Source organism: Brienomyrus brachyistius, chromosome 7, assembly GCF_023856365.1.
Source record: "Brienomyrus brachyistius isolate T26 chromosome 7, BBRACH_0.4, whole genome shotgun sequence".
Taxonomy (NCBI): domain Eukaryota; kingdom Metazoa; phylum Chordata; class Actinopteri; order Osteoglossiformes; family Mormyridae; genus Brienomyrus; species Brienomyrus brachyistius.
In genome coordinates this window covers 31,844,374-31,871,411 of record NC_064539.1, presented here as the reverse complement: position 1 = coordinate 31,871,411, position 27,038 = coordinate 31,844,374, and the positions used below count along the sequence as shown (strand labels likewise).

Genomic DNA, 27,038 nt, shown 5'->3' with positions numbered 1-27,038 from the left:
TTATTGCATGGAAGGCAAGGGAGCATGAACCAATGAGAGTGGAGATTCCAGTCACAAATTTTATTCAGTTTACAGGCAACATGAGTACCACACAGTGAAAAGTCACTACAAAAAGTTTCTGGGTTTATAGATAATAATGGTCAAAGGAACGAGTTAAGAAACAAATTCAGAAAGTGTTTAGTGTTAGTGTTTTGTGAATATTAGTATATCTGAGTGGACTGTCAATACTGACTTTTGTCCTTGATGAATCAGGCTTGAAATATTGTCATTTACCATCTTTAGAAATGTAAGCAAGTTCATTAAACATGGCATTTGGCAATGCCTAATGTCCAGCAGAGGGTAGAGGATCACAGATAGGGAAAGTATGATGAAGGAGCAGAGATCACTGAGGGTTATGCTAAGGTCAGCAGAGATGGCACAGAGTCCCCTGCGTCATGCTCCTCACCTCACTCTGGACACGATGTGAGGTCTGCATCTACATCAAGCCTCCTTTCAAAGCCCTTCATTTCACAGTATAAAAAGTCTTTGGCTCAGCAGTGCTGTCTGCATTTTAAGGGTGGATGGAGGGAGAGAGACGGCAGCCATAACACGGAATGGCATGCTGGCTGAACGGAGACTAGCACAGTCATAAACGAACGACTGTAAAGTGGGGAGTCAGTCACACCATCTGACCCCGTCTGCAAATATAAATGGGTGGATGGGAACAGCACCTCCATCAGGCTGGCATGTCTCAGGTATAGAACATGGGGTGCATGATGATTAGTAAGAGCATGTGCCTGTAGCTGCTTGGCGAAGGTTTGACATGGTGCTGATCTGGCCTCAAACACTGTCCCCGATGCCTGGGCACAAAAACACTTCCACCCCAAGCTGATCCTGCCTGCATTCGAACCCAGGCTCAAGGCTCATTCTCTTAGCACAGTCCCAGTGGAACCCAGGGGGGGAAGGAAGAGTCCTGCATGGTGTCACGTTAATATCACATGATCATAACCTTCCATCTTCAGCCAGCCAAAGAGGACAGTCCTCCCGCTCCTCCCAAATATCACAGCATTGGACGTACTTTTTTTGTAAGAAATAAAAACTAAGATATAATTAACAGCTATAGAATACATTGTAAATTATTTTGAAAAAAACCCTCCATCCCCTGCAGACCCCAGGGTGTCCTGTGGGAGGCGCTCATGAGGTGGCTGTCCTCAGCTGCATCTGTTTGGCGACCTGCAGTATGAAGATGACATCGGGGCGTGTCTCCGGCATGGGGGTGATGCACATGCTCACCAGGTCCCGCAGCTGGGGGGGGGGGGGGGGAGGAGGTTGCACGGGTAACACACACTTCAATTATCTCATGGAAACTGCAATATCTGTAACTTTTATCTCTTATTATTGTAAAATATCAGCAAAAGTTAAAGCATCTGGGGGTCTTAAAAAGCAAAATTACATGTACATGTTGCTATTAACTGCACATATATTTATGGCCAGTAGGTGGAGCCACACGTAATGTTTATTAAGTAACTTAAATGTAAGTTATGCATGCAGAAGTTAACCTATAGGTTACAGCGAAGGCTGTTTTAGCACAGGGAGCTAATGAGCATGCAGGAACAGGGAGTGAGAGGCACCTCTGAGCCTGGGGTTTTACTCTCTTTTGACTGTAAGCCACTGCTATGACGTCTGGGCCTGTCCTAATGCAGCCTGTCACCCCGTGAAAACCCTGCCTTTTCAGGACACAGCGGGGCGGCGAGGGATGGTGGCTCTACCTGGTCGGAGTAGCCTTCGGCCGGGAGAGGTGGGTAGTCACATTTCTCAATCTTACAGCACAGAGAGTATAGGTTCATCTTGTCTCCATAGAACGGGTTCTGGAGGGCGGCCATCTTTTTTTTTTTTTTGGGGGGGGGGGGGGGGGGGGGGCAGAGAGAGACCCAGTAAGCTGTAGGCAGAGGGAACGGGTAGACGTGTATCGCGCTGAAACAGTGTCAAATGAGCTCAGGTCATCAAAGATGCCTGTGGTCCGTAAGGGGTGATGTCAATGGAACCAAGTAAGGGTGGCAGGGAAGGTGGTGCTGAGCTTGAGACATGCAGAGAGCTTTAATTATCTGCTCATCCCAATAAAACAAAGTATCTGTAAGTCACTTCTGCCTATATAAATACGATATTAACATTAGTGTACATGAGTAATATTAGTCATAGACACCCTTCACCTGACCAGGATAAGCCTTTGGAAGATAATTGGGTGGAGGATAAGAGAAATAACTGAGTTATGGTGAAACATGCACATGCAGAAACACTTGTAAAATAGTAATGCAACATATTGTGAGATTTATAATACGCGTGAGAACAGAAACAAAGCCAACCGATGTGTTTGAAGCACGTTATGAGAGCGTGACAGATCGCCCAAGGTCAGGGTGTGTGTGTGTGTGCGTGTATGGTGAACGTAAATAGATTACCTCATACAGCAGACATCCCAGGGACCAGATGTCAGACTTGAAGTTGTAGCCAGCCTCGTGGATTCTTTCCGGGGACATGTAGTACGGCGTTCCCACTGCAGGTAGAGGTGCAGCCAGTTAAACAGGAAACCTGGAAACCAGACGCTTCAGGGCCAGTGCTCCAGACCGGGAATCCTGCTACATTTTTGTGCTTAGCGTGTTGGGCTCTTGTCTGTGGGCTCAGTTAATCCCCAAGGGGATCAAGTCATGGAGCATGGAGATGGGAAACTGGAGGAACCTCAGTATAATGGACAAAACGAAACAAAAAAATTCTTCCAAAAACCAGAAACCTTACAACAAGATGCGGGACTGGCAGGATTTGGCTTCCATTTTAAAAGAAACTCATCAAATACAGCGAATTGGCCAACATGGCTGACAACCTGTCGTGGAATGACTGTTTCTGTGAGGGCATGTCGGAGATAGGGGAGCTCCAGAGAAACATAATGGAAATGCAAGAAGGCACCAAGATTTATACTGGGAGCAAAGACAACATAATCCCACAGAAAGCGTGTTTGGATAACGTACTGCGGCACTGCCGAATCCAGTGAACAGAGCTCAGGAGTATTTCGCAGAACTTGAGACTGTCAGAAGGAGAACCCAAAGTAGTGAGTGTGTGGGGGGTTCTACAGCCCCACATGCCCCCCCACCTCAAGTCCAACCCACTAATACATCTGGGATGTCATTCATATGGATGGTCGGCTCTCTTAGCCCAGACACAGCTAGCTGTTTCCCGAACGTTAGATTAAAATCCTAGGTTTACCTACGTAAGGAGCACACCGCCATGGTAACAGCTTGGGATCACCTATGGAACGAGTGTGTCGTCATGGTAACAGCCCAGGCTCACATACCTAAGGAGTGCACTGCCATGGTAACAGCTTGGGATCACCTATGGAACGAGTGTGTCGTCGTGGTACCAGCCCAGGCTCACATACCTAACGATTGCACTGCCATGGTAACGGCCCAGGCTCACCTACCTAAGGAGTGCGCTGCCATGGTAACAGCCCAGGCTCACATACCTAAGGAGTGCACTGCCATGGTAACGGCCCAGGCTCACCTACCTAAGGAGTGCGCTGCCATGGTAACAGCCCAGGCTCACATACCTAAGGAGTGCGCCGCCATGGTAACGGCACAGGCTCACCTACCTAAGGAGTGCGCTGCCATGGTAACGGCCCAGGCTCACATACCTAAGGAGTGCGCCGCCATGGTAACGGCACAGGCTCACCTACCTAAGGAGTGCGCTGCCATGGTAACAGCCCAGGCTCACATACCTAAGGAGTGCGCCGCCATGGTAACGGCACAGGCTCACCTACCTAAGGAGTGCACTGCCATGGTAACGGCCCAGGCTCACCTACCTAAGGAGTGCGCCGCCATGGTAACGGCCCAGGCTCACCTACCTAAGGAGTGCACCGCCATGGTAACGGCCCAGGCTCACCTACCTAAGGAGTGCGCTGCAGTGGTCTTGGAGCTGAAGAAGCGGCCCAGGCCCAGGTCCCCCAGTTTGAGCACCCCCGTGGCTGTGATGAACACGTTAGCAGGCTTGATGTCTGTGGGGAGGGAAGGGTGTCCCATTACTCTGCCTTCAGGCTGTCCCACTCTGCAGGGATGTCCCACTGTATCTATGTCCCTGCCTAATCCCACCTCCTTAACGTTCCTTAAATAACACAAGTAAAAGGTTAGTACACATGATTGTATTTTATCAAACATTTCATTGCCCAGGGGTTGCCTGGAGTTTCAATGGGCAGTATTGTTGTCTGATACCACCAAGGTTGGAGGTTCGATTCGAATCACATCTCAAGCTTGCGAAATGCTGAGCAAAGTCAGGTGATGTTACAGTTCCAAATTCTGAGACCAGCTTTTCCATGATGCTGTGCATAGAACCAGTTTCAGATTGGGAAAAAGCCCGGCTCCAGCTCCAGTACGGGGCATCAGTGACCATACTGGGGAGGGGCTGTATGTATCTCACTGTGGGTGGAGAGAAAATGAAATGAACCTCTATGCATGACCCTGCGTGAGTGCATGTGCTCCACGGCGCTGCAGAGCTGTCCAAAGTACTTCCAGATTGTTTTCTCAGGGATGAGACGTCGGTTCTTCTTAAAGAACTGTGGGATGGGGGTGGGGGGTAAAAGATAAGCATAATGGACTCCTGTTTCCACCCACTCCCCACCAGTAACATAAAGAGATCCCTTTATCTCAGAGTCAACCTTGAACCCTGGATGTTCTGCCATTAGGAGATCCTGCCCAGGAAACTGCACCCACACCCGAATCTCACACTGACCACACCCACAGCCCACCCATCTTGTGATGGCCCCACCCACCAAAATACAGGCATTGCTCATTGCCGCACCTTAATCATCTGTGACAGATCTCCTGCGTCAGCCAGCTCCAGCACGATGTTTAGCTGGTTCTCCTCGATGAAGGAATCCAGGTACTTGATCACGTTAGGATGGTTCAGTTGCTGCATCACACACACACAGCAGTAATCCTTACACCTGTGCTACCATGTTAAGGTGATTTATGGAAGGCTCTGCCCCGTCTGCATATTAAACAGTCGCAATTCTTGGGCCTAGACAAGTGGAGACACAGGCATGCGTGTCTAGCCAATCATCTTGCCTAGATAAGAGCCACACCTCCATGTGGGTGGGGCCGTGGACATGGTCCCACTGTTGTATAACACAGACACAGAAATGACTGAGCAAAAGTTTGTTAGTTCTTTTGCATTTGGCCTGTCTGAAGAAGCCAGGTCATGTGTTGAGGCATGCCAGGCTGTGCGGAGGAATGCAGCCTGTGTTGAGGAATGCGGCCTGTGTGATGGAATGCGGCCTGTGCTGAAGGGTGCGGCCTGTGTTGAGGGGTGTGGTCTGTGCTGTAGGATGTGCCCTGTGCTGAAGGATGTGGCCTGTTTTGAGGGGTGTGGTCTGTGCTGTAGGATGTGCCCTGTGCTGAAGGGTGCGGCCTGTGTTGAGGGGTGTGGTCTGTGCTGTAGGATGTGCCCTGTGCTGAAGGATGTGGCCTGTGTTGAGGGGTGTGGTCTGTGCTGTAGGATGTGCCCTGTGCTGAAGGGTGTGGCCTGTGTTGAGGGGTGTGGTCTGTGCTGTGGGATGCGGTCTGTGCTGAGTAATCCGGCCTGAGTTGAGTGAACCGCCCTGAGTTGAGTGAACCGGCCTGTGTTGAGTGATCTGGCCTGAGCTGAGGGAAGCCAACCAGTGCTGAGGGATGCCCGTGTGTAGAGGTGCTGACTGCATTTAAAGCCTCCACCCTGGCTGTAGGGATAAGGTGTGCAGTGGGTTATTGGTCTGGTGTGGGCAGTCCCTGGTCCCCATAAGGGAAAACTCAATTTAGTAAAAATCTGTGACTGCAATGAAAAAACTAAAAATGAAAAATAACATGTATTTTGCATGGTTACTTATGGTTATGGTTAGGGTTGGGTGGGGGTTAAGGTTGTCATAGTTTGTGTTAGCATTTTTCCCATAGAAATGAATGAGTGGTCCCCATAAAGACATGTTTACCCGACGTGTGTGTGTGTGTGTGTGTGCATTCATGAGTTCCTGTATTTGTGTCTGCAGGCATGTTTATGAATCCATTGCTGTAAATGCCATCCACTAACAGCGCGGCAGCTGCAGCTGACAGACGGGAAGGTCATGTGTTACAAAGGCTCATCAAACCAAGCCTGACAAACAAAAACAGAACCTTCAGGAACCCTGTCACCCAGCCAGGGGAAGGACCCTACTCTGCACCCCCTGGTCCCATGTGATCCACTCTTCCCTACCTTTAACAGGTCAATTTCGTTAATACAGTCCTGTCTTGCCTTGGCATCCATCATTTCAAAAATCTGCAAAAAGAGATGGAGGAGCAATCAAGAAATTAAGATGTAACTCATATTACACAATTATTGTGTCATTTTAGGCTTAACGCTCCTACAGACACGCACAAAAATAAACACCCCACCTTACTCTGCCAATGAGTCACCTTTCCATTACGCTTTACTGGTTCTGTACGTTTGATGAAGAGCAACAGATGAAAACGCAGTTTGTCCTGCCCTCATGCCCCACCCATTTGCCCCCCCCCCCCGCCTCCCGCCTTACACTTACCTGTACTTTCTTCAGTGCCACCTGCTGTCCATTCTGAAGGTAAGTTGCTTTGTAGACTTCACTGAAGTGACCCCTGCCAATCTTTTTCTCAATGCGGAAGTTTGCCAGTGTGCAGTGGTACTGATATGTGGGATTCTTCCTCTGCGTGGGACACAGAACATCCCAAAAAGGTCTCAACACAGCACACTCAACGCATCACGTTTAACAGCGAACTCTGCTCAGATACGAACAGCAAAGCCCAGAGCCTGTTACCGCACATCGTTCTGCCTCCTGTTGGTGACATAAAGTCAGAAACTGCACTGTTAACACAGAGGAAACGTGATGTGGGGACATGGTTTGGGTCAGGTGTGACCAGCTGTCACTAACCCTCGGCCTGCTGCACGTCATGTAAGATCAGACCGCCAGCAGACCCCCCTCCCACATATCACACATCTGCTGCACTGCTGACGGTCACACTGGGCATTGCTAATGGGTTTAAGCGAAGGTTTACATATTGACAGCTTACTTTACGTTTAACTGTGATTCAGCAATGTCTCCCACACACATACATAAGTGCACACAGTATAATCATACACTCTGCTGAGAAAACTGAGGTGTAACCCTGACTCACTAATCCAGGGCTGGGTCTCATTGGGTCAACAGGGCTGGCTCTCATTGGGTCAACAGGGCTGGCTCTCATTGGGTCAACAGGGCTGGCTCTCATTGGTTCTGGTGCCATAGCGGTTCTTACCTGATCCTCGTGCCTCTGCATCTTACACGACTTGTTCTGCTCTGCGGTTTGCTGCTGCCCATACTTTTTCTGTCCTTCCATTTTGACATCACAGGTTTGTAATTATATCTTTGTGGGGACTCTTTGCTTTTCGCTCTCCTGAGCACAGGCAGAGAAAAACAGTTCAGGTGACAAAATGTTGATCATGTGACCAAATATAAATCATGTGTTCATGCAAGGATCAGGTGACCAAAGACCTTACCTGATAAAACACACATCCAAGTCAAATAAAGTGTATGGTGATATGCCTTTTATATGTATTCAGGATAATGGAGGCGGGGCTTATGTGCCTTCCTGTTTAACAGGGTGTCTGACCCCACCCACTAGGGGTGACGCTATGAATCCTGGACTCCCTGACAAAAGGCCACCCTGGGTCCCTGCTGGCACGTTTCAGGGCCCCTGAATCATTCTGGATTTATACTCCACCACTGTCACATTACCACTGTACCCCAGATCATTGTTTCCCCATCCAGTCCTCGTGGACCAGCAGACAGATGAGTGTGGCAGGGAGCTTGGACACAGCGAAAACCGTCTGTGGGCCCCCAAGGACCGTCTGTGGGACCCTAAGGACCGTCTGTGGGTCCCCAAGGACCAGAATCACTGCCCTAGTATAACATGTTACTTCCAACTGGTACCTCGCAGTACACAGTCTATTCTAAAACTTTAGTAACTTAAGAGTAATAATTACAATGATAACAGTAATGCTATCTCAAGACACTCAAGAAGATTTGCTCCATACTGGACAATGCCTCTCAGCCCCTGCATCATAGCCCCTGCCTCACTCCCCCTGCATCACAGCCCCTGCCTCTCAGCCCGTGCCTCACACCCCCTGCATCACAGCCCCTGCCTCTCAGCCCCTGCCTCACTCCCCTTGCATCACAGCCCCTGCCTCTCAGCCCCTACCTCACTCCCCCTGCCTCTCAGCCCCTGCCTCTCAGCCCCTGCCTCACTCCCCCTGCATCACAGCCCCTGCCTCTCAGCCCCTGCCTCACTCCCTCTGCCTCTCAGCCCCTGCCTCACTCCCCCTGCCTCACAGCCCCTGCATCACAGCCCCTGCCTCACTCCCCCTGCCTCTCAGCCCCTGCCTCACTCCCCCTGCATCACAGCCCCTGCCTCTCAGCCCCTGCCTCACTCCCTCTGCCTCTCAGCCCCTGCCTCACTCCCCCTGCCTCACAGCCCCTGCATCACAGCCCCTGCCTCACTCCCCCTGCCTCTCAGCCCCTGCCTCACTCCCCCTGCATCACAGCCCCTGCCTCACTCCCCCTGCCTCTCAGCCCCTGCCTCTCAGCCCCTACCTCACTCCCCCTGCATCATACCCTGGTCAAACAGAGAAGCACATTCAGCAAGAGACTCACACTGAGCTGTGCCGCTGCTGCGAGTGTGATTTTTGCATATGCACAGTGATTGTTGCTCTTTGTGTGTGCTGCTGTAACTTTTTGGAAACTACTACTACTACTACTACTTCCATAGCAACCAAGCTGTCCATGGAAAAGCAGTGTGTCACTGGGAATGAACTGGGTGATCCGCTGACTACACACGGGGAAAGTCGGTGGTGAGCAAGTGGGAAATCGGCATCTGTAAATGGAGCAGGGTAGGGAGCGCCTGTTCTACTGCCTGATTACCCCCAGCAGAGCCTAGTCACAGGCACACAGCCTGCCAATGCTGATCTCAGCGACTCATTCAACACCCCACAGCTTTCTGGGGGGGGGGGGCAATTCCACCTCAAACCAGCAGGATCATGGAGCTGGTCCTGAGGGCCCCAGTTGAACAATGAAGGTGACGATGAGCATTTCACAAGTGACAGGCAGGAATGTGGGCCGGAGGGGATAGCTCGTGTTTGGCAGGGGTGGCCCGTGTTAACAGAACCTTCTGTTCCCAGGAAAGCGATACCATACCAGTGAGACGCCTTCTGCCTCACATCAGACCGGTTTCAGCCTGTTTGCACGTACACACAACGCACCAGAACCCACCTCCACACAGAACCTGCAGTAAATCCACTGGGGGCAGAGTCAGAAAGTCCCAAAGTGGCCCCCAGCCCAGGGCAGGTGAGCTACGGAAGCTATCAGACCAGCTGAGCAGCTCTGTCTGGGAATGGATCAGCTTGTTATCAACAAAAACATGATGTTGTCTGAGGAAGCCACAGGAACCAGGAAGCATCTCAGCAAGCAGATAAAAATGTGAAAAAGGGAATCTAGGGGAAAGGTTTCTGTGTTTCAAATAAAATTTACAAAGCATGGCAAAACCTTTGATCACACCCAGCTGGGCCTGCTCTCTGCCAAACCTACTGGTCACTGCATCAGCTTTCTGTGATCACACCCAGCTGGGCCTGCTCTCTGCCAAACCTGCTGGTCACTGCATCAGCTTCCTGTGATCACACCCAGCTGGGCCTGCTCTCTGCCAAACCTACTGGTCACTGCATCAGATTTCTGTGATCACACCCAGCTGGGCCTGCTCTCTGCCAAACCTGCTGGTCACTGCATCAGCTTCCTGTGATCACACCCAGCTGGGCCTGCTCTCTGCCAAACCTACTGGTCACTGCATCAGCTTTCTGTGATCACACCCAGCTGGGCCTGCTCTCTGCCAAACCTACTGGTCACTGCATCAGCTTTCTGTGATCACACCCAGCTGGGCCTGCTCTCTGCCAAACCTGCTGGTCACTGCATCAGCTTCCTGTGATCACACCAAACTGGGCCTGCTCTCTGCCAAACCTACTGGTCACTGCATCAGCTTCCTGTGATCACACCCAGCTGGGCCTGCTCTCTGCCAAACCTACTGGTCACTGCATCAGCTTCCTGTGATTACATACCCTGGGAGAATGACATGCACAGACACACACGAGTTGATTCCTGTCCTGGCCACTCCACCTCTATGCCCACAAACACAGGGAGTGGCCAACCTGCGTGAATAGAGAACATGTTGGGGGGGGGGGGGCTTCTGGCCTGGATGTTCCATCATCGGATCCACCTCTGGAATGTGGCGGAAGCAGCTTTCTTGTCACACCAGTTTCATGCAGATTCTGTTACGACACAATAAACCTGTTGAACTGTCTGCTGATGCCACTCCTACTTTGCGGTCTGACCAAATGGGAGCCAAGTAGTGGTTAACAGGAGCGTCTTTTCTTGGGAAGACATGAGCAGTGACCTTTGATCCCAAGCACAGGCTCCTGACCTTTCTGACAAAAAGACTTAGCAGTGTTTGATAAATTCTTATTTTGATAGTGTCACATTCTGAGCAAACTGCTCATTTACAGACAGAGGCATGATGCTTACGTCAGACGGATGATGCCCACCCATTACCTGCCAGCTACTCAACATCACCTGCTAGCTACTCAACATCACCTGCCAGCTACTCAACATCACCTGCCAGCTACTCAACATCACCTGCTAGCTACTCAACATTACCTGCCAGCTACTCAACATCACCTGCCAGCTACTCAACATCACCTGCCAGCTACTCAACATCATCCGCTACCATATTCAACATCATGTGTTATCCTGCTCAACATCAACAACGAGGACCTAGATCCCCTTCTACATCTGGACCACAGGGGCCCCTTCCATGTCTTCCTAGGGTAACATGTCTTCCTACACCAATGCCCCGCTACAGGTAAACCAAAGGCACAGTTATGGTGGTCAAGTCAACAGTTGCAGGTTTGAACAGGAGGGTCTGGATGTTGTACCTTTGTGTAAAGCCTGAGTTTCCGCAGTTAATCCTTGATGAAAAATGGAATGTGGGTAAATGAACAGGTGCTCCACATAAACAGTGGTGTTCTGATGTTAGAATGAGAGGCAGCAGCGTCTTTGTGCGTGTATGGTAGTGAGAATGAGTGCAGGCAACCAACCCAGGTATCACATCAGTAATGTTAGAGGGCACCCATCTCTGGATGTCCCAACCACGCAGGCCAACAACCCCCACTCCCACGTAAATTTCAACAAAAATACCTGATCAGTGACAATCAGACAGAACGCGAGTGTGCCAGACAGCATGCGGGCGCTGATGTCATTTCTTCATACGAAGTGTGGAAGCTGTGACATCACCCAACAGAAAAACACATTCTGTCTGATGCTATAGCTACCTTACTAAGCCCAGTTTAGAGCCTAGTTATGAGCATGTAGACCTGAGCATGGTTTACAGCATGAGCCGGAGCATGTAGACCTGAGCACAGTTTACAGCCTGAGCAGGAACATGTAGACCTGAGCACAGTTTACAGCATGAGCCGGAGCATGTAGACCTGAGCACAGTTTACAGCCTGAACTGGAACATATACACCTGAGCACGGTTTACAGCCTAGGCATGAAGACCTCAGCACAGTTTATAGCTTGAGCCTGTAGACCTGAGCACTGTTTACAGCCTGAGCATGTAGACCTGAGCACAGTTTATAGCCTGAGCCTGTAGACTTGAGCACAGTTTACAGCCTGAGCATATAGACCTGAGCACAGTTTACTGCCTGATCATGAAGACCTGAGCAGTTTACAGCCTGAGCAGGAATATGTAGACCTGAGCACAGTTTACAGCCTGAGCCTGTAGACCTGACCACAGTTTACAGCCTGAACAGGAACATGTAGACCTGAACACTGCTTACAGCCTGAGCCTGTACACTGGAACACAGCTTACAGTCTGGGCTTGAGTATGTAAACCTGAGCACAATTTACAGCCTGAGCCTGAGCATATACACCTGAGCCTGGTTTACAGTTTTAATATGAGAAAAACTGCCAGTACAAGGGGTGAATTAAACTCTTAACTGCTTCTTTAGGCACAGTGGAGTAATGCAGAGTGTAGTGTTATAACTATGGTATAATTAAGGCTTTTAAGGGCGTGTTAAAACGTTTTTATCCACTATCTTTTTAAAAGATTATATAGGTCTACATGTTGGCTAAAACAGAAAAACTGTACATTGTGTAAATTAAATTTAAAGCTCTCTTTTTATATACAGTAACAACAATATTAATAAATGTAACATTTCTGTATGCTAACAGTGGAACCGTCCTACTGCTGCTGACCAGTAAGCTAAAATCAGTAAGCGTTTTCTCTAAACACCGACTACCTATTTAAGACCGGAGTTGACCTTCTCTACCAGCGACAGCTTTCGGATTAGTATAGAGTAGACAGCATTCATATAAAACAGTTTCTTTATACATATGTATATATAGCGCATGGCTGCCCGAAAATGTAGTTTCGAAGCCGGAACCAAACTGGGTAAGAGACAAAGCGATCAGAGAGAAACTGGGAAATCTTACCTGTAACAGCGACGGGCGGTACAGCCGAACGGATTAAGGAAAGGGTAAAAATGGAAACTGCATGAAGCCGCGTTGTGCAACTTCTTTTTACACGGAAGCCCATCAATAGGAACGCGCGCCTCCCTTTGCTGTCACACACGTAAACATTGTTATTGCTATACTGGCACGTCCCATCTGTATTTTCTCCAAAATTTAACCACATAAATGAATCAGTAGCAAGAGAGAATTGTATAAATTTAGAAGATAATCTAGACTCTCGAGATACTGAAAGTGTAGTAAATATATTTATTGAATGTTGCATTTCATACAGGTTCACGATAATTACTAAAATACTTTATGAATAACTGAGAGAATGTTAGGGATCCTGCGATACTGACCCTCTTATTAAAACACTCGAATGGAGGCACAATTGGTCACCCGGGGGACGGCTGCGCTCCCTCTCATTGCGTAGTGAATTTTTATTTAGATCTACAGGCAAGATGTAATTATTGTATTATAAAAATTGTATAAACTGGCACTTGCAGCAAACTTATAACTGGTGAATGAGCCGATTCGGTCTCTACTAAGGAAAACGGCTGATCGTCCAATGTAACCGTGTCTTTTTTCTGTAGGAGGCTAGCTGTAATGCTGCTAACTTTGAACACTGATAAAAAATCAAAAATTGCACGTTTTCGGTATGTTAACTGATATATTGTGCATATCTATTGAAAACAGTGATCTCTATTCTAAGTGATAATTAAATCGTGATTCATATTTTGCCCAGAATCATGCAGCCATTCTCAGGTACGTTGTAAGCAACAGTATATATATATTTTTTTTACTTGGGTGACTAACGATAGTCGTGCACAATCTATCGGAGTAAAAAGTCGTTATTTGCCTCAAAAATGCATCAAGTGAAAATAAAAGTTAAAGCAACTCAAGTAATACTCAGATAAAGTACAAATCCGTAAAAACTGCCTAAGTAGCCTACAGTAACGAAGTATTTGTACTTAGTTACTTTACACCTCTAATTTCCTTGCATATTGACACCCCACAATGTTTTCCGTTCTTTACTGTGTACCTTGATGGTTTCTCATCTCTGAAGATAGCCAACGTGATACCGCTTGTGAGAAATTTTGTGAATCTTTTTTTTTGTGAATTTTTAAGTGACTTGCTTTCCCATCCCCACCCACGTAAATCTTATTCATCCAGGTTCACCTCACCCTCGTAGCGCAGCCGTGAAATTGTTGTGAAACATTTCTGTCAAAGTATTAGTGAAGCGCCTACATGGTTCCCTGGCGGAAGGAGCGCAAAGGAGAAATGGTAGGCTTCACGGAGATCAGGGAAGGCGTGTAGGTGCATGTTCTCCAGTGCGCCCTGATCACAATCGTGCGGTTAACCGGAGACCCTCACGAAAGCGGCACTCTCTAGCCTGTTGTGGCTGATGACGATCCTCCTGCAGACATGAAGGAAGACCTGCTGAAGACTGCATCCGCATTTCACTCTGTCATTACGCACATACAGGCGGAAATAAAAACACACCTCTCCTTCCAGGAATAACTCCAGTATTACAAAATCCCTTTTACATCGTCATACTTGCAATCAGGACATTATGTCCTTTTTACGTAGTACCGAACAAATCGGGAAGAAAAATCCTTCTATTTGCGTAGTAATTGGTGAGTAAAGTTGCAACCGACTATTTGGTGCAGTAGTCGGAATTTAGTAAATAAAAATTTTCATAACCCCATTTCTCATTAGTGTGCATTTCTCTACCACTTAAGTTAAACAATCATACATCTGTCGACATCATTATTTTGGAAACAGCAGTACACAGCCCCCAGCCCTGTGCATTTGGCACCCCCAGCGCAGCAACGTCTAAAGCTTCGTCCGCTCCTCGGTTCCGCAAGCAGCAACACGTTGTTGAAAGGGGAGGTGGGTATTAAGTACCAACGGTTTCCTTGGAACCGAAAAAAGTCATACTTGGCCACTTTCCTTCTGATATGCAAAATACCCTGGATGCTTTTGCAAACATTAGGGCTTTGTTTTCCCCAGAGTTGCTACAGACGCTCATCTGCTTACGAACTTTCAACTTACGAACTCTGAGACATACAAACGAAGAGGACTGTAAGTCCAAATTATGTTCACTGGACTCCCGTTTCCTGTCCGCAACATCATTTTTTTTTCTTCTGCGCGCCAATTCTGTCCAGTGCGACTTCTGGTCGCTGCGCAGCGTGCGTACTCCCAGCATCCTAGTTCTGTGTACTCGCGTATACCGTTAAAATGATGTTGAATAACGACTTGCGAAAATTACGAATGGCTGTTCAGAACGTAACTCGTTCGTAAGTAAAGGAGCGTCTGTACTTAACTTTCCCACAGGATTTTTCACGCGCAGTAGTTCAGCTAAGGCGCAAACCGATAACCTCGGGGGGGGGGGGGGGGGGGGGGGGGGGGGGGGCGAACAGGCACATGAACGCCTCGAACATGTCAAAACAGCACGCAATAGATTAAAGAATCAGCAAATGATACATACTTGCAACCAGTTTAAACCAGATGCACATTTTATAATTATTTTAAATTATAGCCATAGGCCTATATAGGTATATACAGATAGGCCTATTGAACTTTAGACAATTAAAAGTTTTTTAATGACATGTTTAATCTGCTGCATGGCACATTGTCTAATTTATCTTTGATTAACTAGTGTGTAAAGAATAGGATGCAGGTGAGACCAGGGACGGATTACGGACCGGGCCAGCGGGGCCGCTGCCCAGGGGCCCTTGGGGTGCAGGGGGCCCGTGGGGCCCCTAGCCCAAAACAATTTGCAACGCTTATCAACAATGTATTTTTGTTTGTCTATTTTAGAGGGCCTACATTCTTTGATCCTCTCCCTACAAGGGCCCCTGACCCTATAGGGAGGGCGTTTGGCTGCCAAGGGCCCTTGAATTGTGGTGGTTGTGGTGCTGGTGGTGGTGGGGGGGGGCCTCGCGAACGTTTTGCCCAGGGGCCACACAACCCATAATCCGTCCCTGGGTGAGACACCCGCGATGCTCTGTCACCTCACATCATCCGAGGTTCGGAGTTAAACCCGACCCCAGCAGTCGACTCCTGACCCTTGGTGCTTCCCACATACCCTTGTGGATTGAGAACTGTGTGCGTGAGCAACGGGCAGCTTTTCCCATCCTTCAGAGGCTGGTGATTGACAGCTGACTGCTGAAATCCAGCCAGGTCTCACTATACAAAAGAAGGTAAGACAACCTAAAATTATCGTACTCCACTAGATGTTTGAGGACTCTGACTTATAAGTTCTGAAGAAAACCACCTATTGGTGTGACAACTTATTATTTCTTATTCACCTCAGGGGGAATAAGTTTCTATGTTTTATATGTATAAAAACTTCTGATTTTTAGTTTTACATACTAAGAATTACAATTGTCAAAAGTTGTGCTAACTTACTCTCTTTGGTTCAGATTTGTCATTCATATGCGTAAGAACTTAAAAATGTGAGGTAAACGTGCTACGAATTCAAAACCGCAAAATATGTGCCAATTATTATATATGAGGATAACAAAACAATTCAGTTAGCAAGTTTATTTTAAACATGATAGTAATTAATAACAACAGACACATTTTGAGGGTCCTTGTGGGGAGCGGCGACAAGCTTGACTGTGAAGGGTAGCGACCTGTTGTGGTACCTATGGGGACCTGGGGGGGGGGGGGTCACAGGCTTGACCTTATCCCACCGAGCCACATGCTCAGGTGTATGGAACATAAGCTGGATAAGGTGCTAACAGAAAAACACTGTTTACAGTTTTATAACACTGGGCACTGCAATGGGCAAAGCCTTAGCACGCTAAACTCAAATTTTATAGTCTTTACACATATAAAAGATAAATCTTAAGAAAAGACAATAGGTTGGAACAACTTCTGTTGTTAGGAAATCTTAGTATGTAAAATCTGAAGTTTTTATAGATATGAAAGATAAATTATCTGAACAAAAAATAATTATCATAAGAAAAGGTGGTTTTCTTAAAAACGTAGAACTTTGAGTTGCCCACAAAACTCTAGTGCAATAAGTGGCCTTGAGATTTTAAGTTGCCTTAACTTTTTGTTTTTTACAGTACATGTTCCTTTGAGGACCATAACTCCTGTCTCTCCAGCCAACCCCCCAACCCCCCCAGCAGGACTAATGCTGTCCCCCTTGGTCACAAATCACTCCAACAGACTTTCTGGATGAAGATGTCAAGGAGAAATGGGCTGGGAGATGAACTTGCTAAGGTGAGTTCAGGAAAATGCCAGCAGGCCAGAGTGGCTCTGGGGGCGTTGGGGTGTTTCAATGAAAGAGCTCAAAATCTGTTTTGGCTGGGCCAAGCCTGTGATTGGCTGGAGCCTCTCTACACCCTGCTCTCATAATTATCTGTCTGGGCTGGGCCAAGCCTGTGATTGGCTGGAGCCTCTCTACACCCTGCTCTCATAATTATCTGTCTGGGCTGGGCCAAGCCTGTGATTGGCTGGAGGCCGGCTACACTCTGCTCTCGTATAGACACGTGAAATGTGTGTGTATGTGTGTGTACACTGACAGTGACGTGCTTGATCACCGTGACGGAATGGCCACTCTCGCACAAAACATGCCTAGGGGTGTGTGGTCACCCCCTGTCAGGCCTGGGGCCAAAAGTCTCGGAACCCTCCATATACCAGCATGCCCTGTGTTCCGTGACTGAGGATCATGGGATTGAGAATGGTGCTGCAGATCTGAGTGTCAATGTGACTGAAGGTGTCAACAGTGTCACACATGGTATCATTTTTATCCCCTCAGAGCAAACCTCTTCCCACAGCCCCCGTCAGTCCTGACAGTGTTCTGGGGAACTAACACCCCTCTGCGATGGTTGCCATGGCGCTGCTGCCCCAGGGGGCCCTCTGCTTCTAAGGGTTGAGGGTGCTGTAACCCACAGCTCAGTGATGCAGTTTCATATCATCAGTCAGGCCCCTCCTACAACCAGAAATCCACTAAGAGTAAACACACCTAATAATTGACACTTTTGATTGATGGGTTAAGGGCCTTGCTCAAGGAGCCTCAGGCTGAGGCTGGGTTTGAACCTGCGACCTTCTGATTACAGGCACACAGGCTTAGCCCACAGAGCCACACGCTGCCCCGCTGCTCCTGATACAAATAATCAGACCCTTCAGTTATATCTCAGTATGAGAACCAGTTTAACTTTAACACAGCCGACTCTAATACTGAGGTGATACTGAAGTGCCTGGTTATCTGTGTCAGGTGTGTTAAATGAGGGCTGTACCTAAGGTCTGCAGGGTGGCGGCTCCCCAGGAGCAGGAATGGGCAGCCCTGTACTATCCAATTCTCTTGTGACTCGATCTGTCAGAGTAACCATGACAATAAGCCGTGAAATGTCCCCTTTAACACATTGGTGTTATGCTCACTCACTGAAGATTATCAGCTCTGATGTTTAGGCCTGTTAACATAGCTGGATGTCATATTGAACTAGTTCAGATACAACAGCACATCCTTAATCCCTGAGCCCCCTGCTGGCTGATATCTGTAAACCTTCATCGTGACGCTTTATACATTTAGAGATTGTTTCATAGTGGTTTAGTGTGGGCAACACTGGAAGCTGCTCTGGGTGGCATCTTTCTGGGGGTGGCACGGGGCGCTCACACAACAACAACAACATTGGTGACATCTGTACGATCCTTTTTTTTTGCACATTTGCTGAAGTGTTGATATCACACCGTGTTCATTAACCTTGATTCAATTATATCGTGTCATTGTGTCAATAAATCTTGTCAGGCTGGGCAACCTGATTCAATGACATCATGTCATCATGTCAATTAACCTTCATTCAAAGATATCATGACATTGTGTCCATTAACCATGATTCAATGGTATTACATCATCGTGTAAATTAGGGTTGTCGAACTGGACGCCTTGACTCAGATATTGTGTCAGTTAACTTTGTTGGAGTGGGTACCCTGATTCTAGTTCGTGATTTAGGCAGGTTACTACTCAAAAGTCAAAGACGGGGAGGGGGGTGGCAGTGGGTCGACCTCAAGTCGCCCCACTGGAAGCCCAATGTAGGGGAAGTGGGGGAATCTATCAGATAGGGCACCTCTAACTTTGCACAATGCACTGCACAACAATTTTTTTGAAAAGTTTTGCTTGCTGGAAGGTTTGTGCTGACTGAGGCAGGTACCTGGTGGGTTTGCACAAATATAATTTTAGTTTTGCTGCATCACGTTGGAACTCTGAGAAATAGACAGTTAACTCTTTACTAGCAATAACGTATTTAACCGCATTTATGTTTCTCATACGCTATTAAAATCAACATAATTAGAAGTGTTTTGCTTTTGATTTTCATTTGTATTCAATGTCAGGTGCATCACGTTGCAGTGTACACAGCAGTCAGCAGAAATATTCGTATCTGGTGACATCAAACTCCACAGTCTCAAACAGTCTCTTGGCTTTTGCTTTTGACAGACCCAAATCTCTGACCGGAATGTTTAATTCTGACTGTTATGAGCTGTGGATCACTGGATGAGCACGGTTCAAAATCCGGATCAATGTTCCTGCCAGTTCCCTGCATTGCAGTTTCTTCATCTGGCTCATCTAAGGTACATTCCTCTGATGGTTTCGGGATTGGAGGACTGTGGTCATGTGGCGCGGGTCTCATTGCTGAAGGCAGATTAGGGTATTCAACTGACTACTTGTTTTTGAAAGAGAAACCAGACACATTATTCAAAGAAAAGTAACAGTCCGTCACATGGTCCTGCTGTTCTCGCCATATCATCCGGACCGCAAACGGCCTTGTCTCTCGAGTGCCTCTGAGGCAGGGTCTCAGACAGACAGCACGTCGCACAACAAATGTGAGGCGCCCATTACTTGTCTTGATCACTGATTTTACTGCTGTACAGATGATATGCTTTCTTCACAAGAGCAGTCATAGAGCATCTGTGAGGCGCAAGCGTATATTCGCAACAAATATTGCAGAATGTATTGCGGCTGTTAAGACATTGACGGGACATACAGACTATCAGTTCTATATTAACCCAATGAGCAGCATCTATGTCTGTAAGCCACTTTTATAGCCTGCAGAGGCAGAGTCAGGCTGGCTCCGGCCTACCCGGGCATGCCCAGGCTGCAAACTGCCACAGAACAGGTTTCCAGCCTGGCCTGATTCCAGTCTCAGACTGTGCAAAACATTGTTGTTAGGTCTCTTACAGAGATGAAAATTTTTGGGCACAAATATGAGAAAAATACATGACAAAACTGAAGATTTCGATGAAACGGTACGTGATGGACAAATTCAGATGTGATTTTCGTGATCAGCAGCCAAAAATCTATAAGAACAATCACTAGTGTTCAGGAAGCAAAAAACGTTCACACTACGAAATGATAGGAAATAAACCACGATTCATTCATAATCTGGGATTATATACTTCCACAAATATATTGTTGCATATTTTTTTGCCTTGTGTGAAATAACTAAGAATAACAGAAAGCCAGTCTGCAAACCAACACGGTGAATTTGTTTAGTTCTGACTCCTGATTGCCAGTGTTGGGGGTGGGTAATGTATTGATGCTCGAGCGCCAAATTAACACAAATGGGTAAGAAAACCATCAGGTACCCAGTTCAGAAAAACGTATGGTATAAAGGTATGCAGCTGTGTCATCTCTTATGCAGGTCATTAAATAGGCTAGTATTATACTAGCCCACTGATGGAGGGGGGAGTCTTCCAGGATGCCATATGAGCGAGAACCACCAGTGAGTGTCAATGAGTAGAACTGACTCATCTGTCTGTATATGGGGGGCGGCATGGTGGTGCAGTGCTTAGCACTGCTGCCTCACACCTCTGGGATCCGGGTTCAAGTCGCCTTCGGGATTTCATGTGTGTGGCATTTGCATGTTCTCCCCATGTCATTGTGCAGTTTCCTCCAGGTAGTCTGGTTTCCCCCCCACAGTCCAAAAACATGCTGAGGCTAATTGAAGTTACCGACTGGTGTGTGAGTGTGCCCTATGATAGGGTGGCGTCTCATCCTGGGTTGTTCCCTGCCTTGTGCCCTATGATAGGGTGGCGTCTCATCCTGGGTTGTTCCCTGCCTTGTGCCCCATGATAGGGTGGCGTCTCATCCTGGGTTGTTCCCTGCCTTGTGCCCCATGATAGGTTGGCGTCTCATCCTGGGTTGTTCCCTGCCTTGTGCCCCATGATAGGGTGGCATCTCATCCTGGGTTGTTCCCTGCCTTGTGCCCCATGATAGGTTGGCATCTCATCCTGGGTTGTTCCCTGCCTTGTGCCCCATGATAGGTTGGCATCTCATCCTGGGTTGTTCCCTGCCTTGTGCCCCATGATAGGGTGGCATCTCATCCTGGGTTGTTCCCTGCCTTGTGCCCCATGATAGGGTGGCATCTCATCCTGGGTTGTTCCCTGCCTTGTGCCCTATGATAGGGTGGCATCTCATCCTGAGTTGTTCCCTGCCTTGTGCCCCATGATAGGTTGGCATCTCATCCTGGGTTGTTCCCTGCCTTGTGCCCCATGATAGGGTGGCATCTCATCCTGGGTTGTTCCCTGCCTTGTGCCCTATGATAGGGTGGCATCTCATCCTGGGTTGTTCCCTGCCTTGTGCCCTATGATAGGGTGGCATCTCATCCTGGGTTGTTCCCTGCCTTGTGCCCCATGATAGGGTGGCATCTCATCCTGGGTTGTTCCCTGCCTTGTGCCCCATGATAGGGTGGCATCTCATCCTGGGTTGTTCCCTGCCTTGTGCCCCATGATAGGTTGGCATCTCATCCTGGGTTGTTCCCTGCCTTGTGCCCCATGATAGGTTGGCATCTCATCCTGGGTTGTTCCCTTCCTTGTGCCCCATGATAGGGTGGCATCTCATCCTGGGTTGTTCCCTGCCTTGTGCCCCATGATAGGGTGGCATCTCATCCTGGGTTGTTCCCTGCCTCGTGCCCCATGATAGGGTGGCATCTCATCCTGGGTTGTTCCCTGCCTCGTGCCCCATGATAGGGTGGCATCTCATCCTGGGTTGTTCCCTGCCTCGTGCCCCATGATAGGGTGGCATCTCATCCTGGGTTGTTCCCTGCCTCGTGCCCCATGATAGGTTGGCATCTCATCCTGGGTTGTTCCCTGCCTCGTGCCCCATGATAGGTTGGCATCTCATCCTGGGTTGTTCCCTGCCTCGTGCCCCATGATAGGTTGGCATCTCATCCTGGGTTGTTCCCTGCCTCGTGCCCCATGATAGGGTGGCATCTCATCCTGGGTTGTTCCCTGCCTCGTGCCCCATGATAGGGTGGCATCTCATCCTGGGTTGTTCCCTGCCTCGTGCCCCATGATAGGGTGGCATCTCATCCTGGGTTGTTCCCTGCCTCGTGCCCCATGATAGGGTGGCATCTCATCCTGGGTTGTTCCCTGCCTCGTGCCCCATGATAGGTTGGCATCTCATCCTGGGTTGTTCCCTGCCTCGTGCCCCATGATAGGGTGGCATCTCATCCTGGGTTGTTCCCTGCCTCGTGCCCCATGATAGGGTGGCATCTCATCCTGGGTTGTTCCCTGCCTCGTGCCCCATGATAGGTTGGCATCTCATCCTGGGTTGTTCCCTGCCTCGTGCCCCATGATAGGGTGGCATCTCATCCTGGGTTGTTCCCTGCCTCGTGCCCCATGATAGGGTGGCATCTCATCCTGGGTTGTTCCCTGCCTCGTGCCCCATGATAGGTTGGCATCTCATCCTGGGTTGTTCCCTGCCTCGTGCCCCATGATAGGGTGGCATCTCATCCTGGGTTGTTCCCTGCCTCGTGCCCCATGATAGGGTGGCATCTCATCCTGGGTTGTTCCCTGCCTCGTGCCCCATGATAGGGTGGCATCTCATCCTGGGTTGTTCCCTGCCTCGTACCCCATGATAGGGTGGCATCTGATCCTGGGTTGTTCCCTGCCTCGTGCCCCATGATAGGGTGGCATCTCATCCTGGGTTGTTCCCTGCCTCGTGCCCCATGATAGGGTGGCATCTGATCCTGGGTTGTTCCCTGCCTTGTGCCCCATGATAGGTTGGCATCTCATCCTGGGTTGTTCCCTGCCTCGTGCCCCATGATAGGTTGGCATCTCATCCTGGGTTGTTCCCTGCCTTGTGCCCCATGATAGGTTGGCATCTCATCCTGGGTTGTTCCCTGTCTTGTGCCCTATGATAGGTTGGCATCTCATCCTGGGTTGTTCCCTGCCTTGTGCCTATAGGCTCTGGAGCCCCAGTGACCCTCAATAGGATATGTGCTTAAAGAAGATGGTTGGATGGGTAGTGGGACATGCAGAACAGTGACATCATGAGGTAGGGCCCCACTATGGACTCTCCACATACTTTCCTGTTCCTGTCATTATATCTCCTAGAGAGTACTATCAGCACACTTCCTCCTCAAATCCATGCCTTTAACCACTACTATTCTACTGTGGACCTTGAGTTTAGTTCCACCCAGAAGTCCCGTCTGGCTCTGTGTCCATGAGGTGCATGTGTTTGATGCAGCAGCCAGACTGTCTTAAGCGCTCCCCCTGCTGGAACAACCACTGTACAACAGTAGGGTTGGGTATCGTTAACTATAATGAAAAATGCAATTCAGCACTAAATTACTTAACACCTTCAATATATAAATATAAATAAATATAAAACAGTTAAATTTACATAACGACCTAGTGTCGTTTAATTCTGAGAGAAATGCAGCCACATCGTAGGCTATTTAGATTTAGGCATAACAGTGTTTAATTGAGGTAGCTACTAGCTAACAGCAGGGGTCTGCTGACGTTGACTAGCTACGTGAGGGGCGGCGATGCACCTGCCACCTAAGCACCAGAGGGCGAATATTTCAATCGACAGCTCAGAGATATTAGTTGCGTTGCAGGACAGTCTGGTACATGCTGATCATATAGAAATATTGGCACCGATCATATCGGCAGTGAACAGTGCAGCTGGGGCCGTGTTTGGGTTTCATCTGGTTTTGTTTTGTGATCAGAATGAAATTGTGGTATGAATTTGATCTTGTTTCGTTTTAACTGAAATACTATAAGATGGGGATTAATCATCATCCTGTCACTGAAACACTTCTGAAAATGTAAATGCTGTGTTTGTGGGGGGGGTGTACTGCTTTGAGGATTGATGATTACCCCCACAAACACCCCTTCTGACAACCTCATCATTCACTGACTTTGATCTGACACCATCAGAGAATGAGGGAATGTGGAAGCAAGGAATTGTGGGATAAAAGCAACCCTGCAGGGGGCTCCCAGGGCCCATAAAACTGAGAGGAAAGGCTGGGTGAGAACACATGCATGGATGGAAGGTGGCGGGGTGGGTCGAGGGGGGGTTAGGATGTGGTTGGGGGAGTGTTGTGTCTGGGTAACAGGTCTGGCGATTACAGCTCACGCTAGCCTCATAAAACCCTTTTCACTGTCGTAAAAGGGAGGAAGGGTATCTCTCCCAGGGTGGCAGGGACGGAAGTAGACCTTTCCTAGCTGGGATGTCGTCCATGAGCGCTGCATGGTGGAATATTGCAAATGTGGGTGAGAGGTGGATGTGAGGTGCAGATGGCGGGGGGGGGGGGTGTGCGTTTAGGCTGGCGCTGGGCCAAGCAGAAGGCTTTTATTTTCTGAGCCCCGGAATCCTGCGTTCGTTAGCTCTGCCCATTAAGGCTCTCCTTGTGCACTGAGAGTGCAAGCGGCACCACATGGACCACACATTCGGGTCCGCATGGCAGCAGACTAGGCTGTGAGGGGGCCTCTCTCTCTGTGCCTGGCAGCTTTTGGGGCCACATGGGGACCCAGTCCTGGCTCATGGGGACCCAGTCCTGGCTCATGGGGACCACCAGCTGTGCTATTGGTTTTTCAGCTCATTTTACTCCACAAACAACATCAAGAACAGATAGATGGCAAAACTGATTTGGTTGGGAAATGGATGGTTTACACCAGTGATGGAATTGAAGGGCACCTATTGCATTATGTGTGCACCCCCACCCCCCAGTAGAATGGTACCCTATGCATCTTCATCCCCATTTAAGATTTTTTTTTTACTACAGAGGTAACATAGATATCCAATTTTCTTATGCATAGGAATACCTAGAGGGTGCCTTTATTGCATGTACAGGAAACTGCATCTCATAGTGGGCTATCACATGTCATTTCAGGGCACCCAACAGAGATATTTCTCTCTCCCTTACACAGACACTCCAAAGGGCACTCCGAAGGGCACTCCAAATGCACTTCATCATGTTTTCTCACCCAAATGGCACTTTCAAGTGAGAAAACATGATGAAGTGCCCCTCAAAGTGCTCTTCAAAGGGAACTTCAAAGAGCACTTCATCATGTTTTCTCACTTGGAAGAGCACTCCCAAGGGCGCTCCAAAGGGCACTTCATCATGTTTTCTGACTCGAAAGGGCACTTCATGTTCAAGCACAAGCAGCCTGCTGTAACTGGCCAACTTAGCTGACCATTAGCATGATTTTTAACAAATCAAATAAATGTTCAGATGAAACATGCAAACTCAGCTAAAATACAGGACTATTTGAAATTGTATAAGAATTAGAGAATGAGTTGAGAAAGGAGGAAGAATTAAAGTTAAAATTTGATTAAAGGAGGCTGCCAACAGGTTCAAACTTTAATGCATGGGCGCAAAGTGAACTGTGTGTGCTTTCCTAGTTTAGTGGAGGAGGCATTAACTAACACACTCCTAGTCAAATGGGCCAATTGGAAAGCAGGTTTGAGAATCGTTCTGTAACCTGAAAGAGAATATATGGAGCCCCTGAAGAGTAAGGTGTGAGAAAAATAAAAGCCATGTGTAAACTTTGCAAATAGATGTCTATTATTATTCTAACTTGAGTCTTCGGGGGTTCCCTGAGACAACAAGACAACACCGGAGTAGTGATGTGTCTGTTGGTGGCGTCGCGAACGAACCGGCTTTTTGAAGTAAATGATCGGCGCCTGTTTGGGAGCCAGAGCTGCTTTAGTCAGCTATATGATGCATGGTGGCGTCTGGGTGTCCACACTGAACGGGGGGGGGGGTTATGGACTCAGCACACACGCTAAGAGAGAGGGAGAGAGAGAGAGAGAGAGGGAGGGAGGGAGAGAGAGGGAGAGAGAGAGAGAGAGGGAGGGAGAGAGAGAGAGAGGGAGAGAGAGAGAGAGCGCTCATAAATAGCGGCAAGCTAAATGTATTATTTTTTTCTCCAGTTTTCACTGGACAAACAGAGCATTTCTCAGAGTGGGCAGGGCTTTTCCCTGTGGGGGCACTGCCCACCCCAGCTCCCCCCCCAGTCAGGACCTTGCTCATAGGGTACTTTAAGCACACAGCCATGTAATTTCCAGTATTAAACAAAGGCAGCAGAATGGGGGGTCATACAGAAAAGGTTAATCAACCTGGCACCGTCATTGGACACCTGGTGAACCACACACCACCCAGAAATCTCCCCTAACATCTCACACATATCTGAAATCTCACCATGAATATGAGATATAACCACATATTTGATATCTCAGCACATTAAACCTCGCTATTCCCCCTTCATTAAGGTTTTAGAATGATGTCACTACAGGAAAGACCCCAGACGTCATGAATCCGGTGCTCGTCAGAGCTGAGTCACATTTCTTACATGTTTCCCCAGTACCTGGCACATGGCACTGCAGCCACATGGCACTGCAGCCACATGGCACTGCAGCCACACGTTCTGTCCAGAGAGGAAACACCATTCCATGGTGACTCCCCAATCAGAACAGAGAGAAATGGGCCAGATTTAGAAAGGCAGGGCCGACACCCTTTCCTGGAAGCTGCCCTCACTGATTCCATCCTGCTGTAACCTTCAGAACTTGATGGCTATGGATCGGAAATAGACGAACCCCCCCACCACCACCACCCCCCGCGTGTGAACCAGCTGGGTCTCCATGGAGATACAAACGCTTCTTCTAGAACATTCATGTGAAATTCTTTCTAGCACCAATTTTTCCACTGGTGCTGAGATGCTTAAAGAGAATTCCAATGCTGTGGAGACCTCAAACCTGCAGTGAGGTGGCAAAGTAAATCCGACTACAGGAACATCACTTTCCGGATGTGTCTGCAGTTTGTTCCTATTTCCTGCTGGCCCGTGTCCCACGGTAACTGGAGTTTATTTCAGTTTTAACCAGTCAGATTTATGACAAACCCATCAAATCAGCGTGCAAAAACCTCGGGGTCCCCTGAGGCTATGATCGGCACGTCTGGGGCAGTGACAGTCACCAGGGATGGATTATGGGTTGTGTGGGCCCCTGGGCAAAACGTTCGCGAGGGCCCCCCCCCCACCACCACCACCACCAGCACCACCACCACAACCACCATAATTCAAGGGCCCTTGGCAGCCAAACGCCCTCCCTATAGGGTCAGGGGCCCTTGTAGGCAGAGGATCAAAGAATGTAGGCCCTCTAAAATAGACAAACGAAAATACATTGTTGATAAGCGTTACAAATTGTTATGGG

General features: G+C 48.5%; 1 protein-coding gene and 1 long non-coding RNA gene across 4 annotated transcripts; both read right to left on the bottom strand.

Moving 5' to 3' along the window:
• Window positions 1–45: 45 nt before the first annotated feature.
• LOC125745927 (serine/threonine-protein kinase Nek6-like) lies at window positions 46–13,594 on the bottom strand. Of its 2 annotated transcripts, XM_049019227.1 has the most exons (10): window positions 12,569–13,594; window positions 7,293–7,430; window positions 6,563–6,703; window positions 6,241–6,303; window positions 4,819–4,929; window positions 4,465–4,573; window positions 3,911–4,018; window positions 2,436–2,530; window positions 1,749–1,862; window positions 46–1,284 (listed from the first exon to the last, which is right to left on the bottom strand). In XM_049019227.1, exons 2-10 carry the CDS (start codon window positions 7,371–7,373, stop codon window positions 1,174–1,176), a joined length of 933 nt encoding a protein of 310 aa, XP_048875184.1. In that variant the 5' UTR covers window positions 7,374–7,430; window positions 12,569–13,594; the 3' UTR covers window positions 46–1,173. The 2 variants fall into 2 exon arrangements, with proteins under 2 accessions (XP_048875184.1, XP_048875183.1); XM_049019226.1 differs by lacking the exon at window positions 12,569–13,594 and having other exon boundaries at window positions 7,293–8,160.
• LOC125745929 (uncharacterized) lies at window positions 2,537–3,838 on the bottom strand. 2 transcript variants are annotated; one of them, XR_007398811.1, is made up of 3 exons: window positions 3,785–3,838; window positions 3,617–3,742; window positions 2,537–3,448 (listed from the first exon to the last, which is right to left on the bottom strand). It is a non-coding gene; the product is annotated as an uncharacterized LOC125745929 (long non-coding RNA). The 2 variants fall into 2 exon arrangements; XR_007398812.1 differs by lacking the exon at window positions 3,617–3,742 and adding an exon at window positions 3,491–3,574.
• Window positions 13,595–27,038: the final 13,444 nt, after the last annotated feature.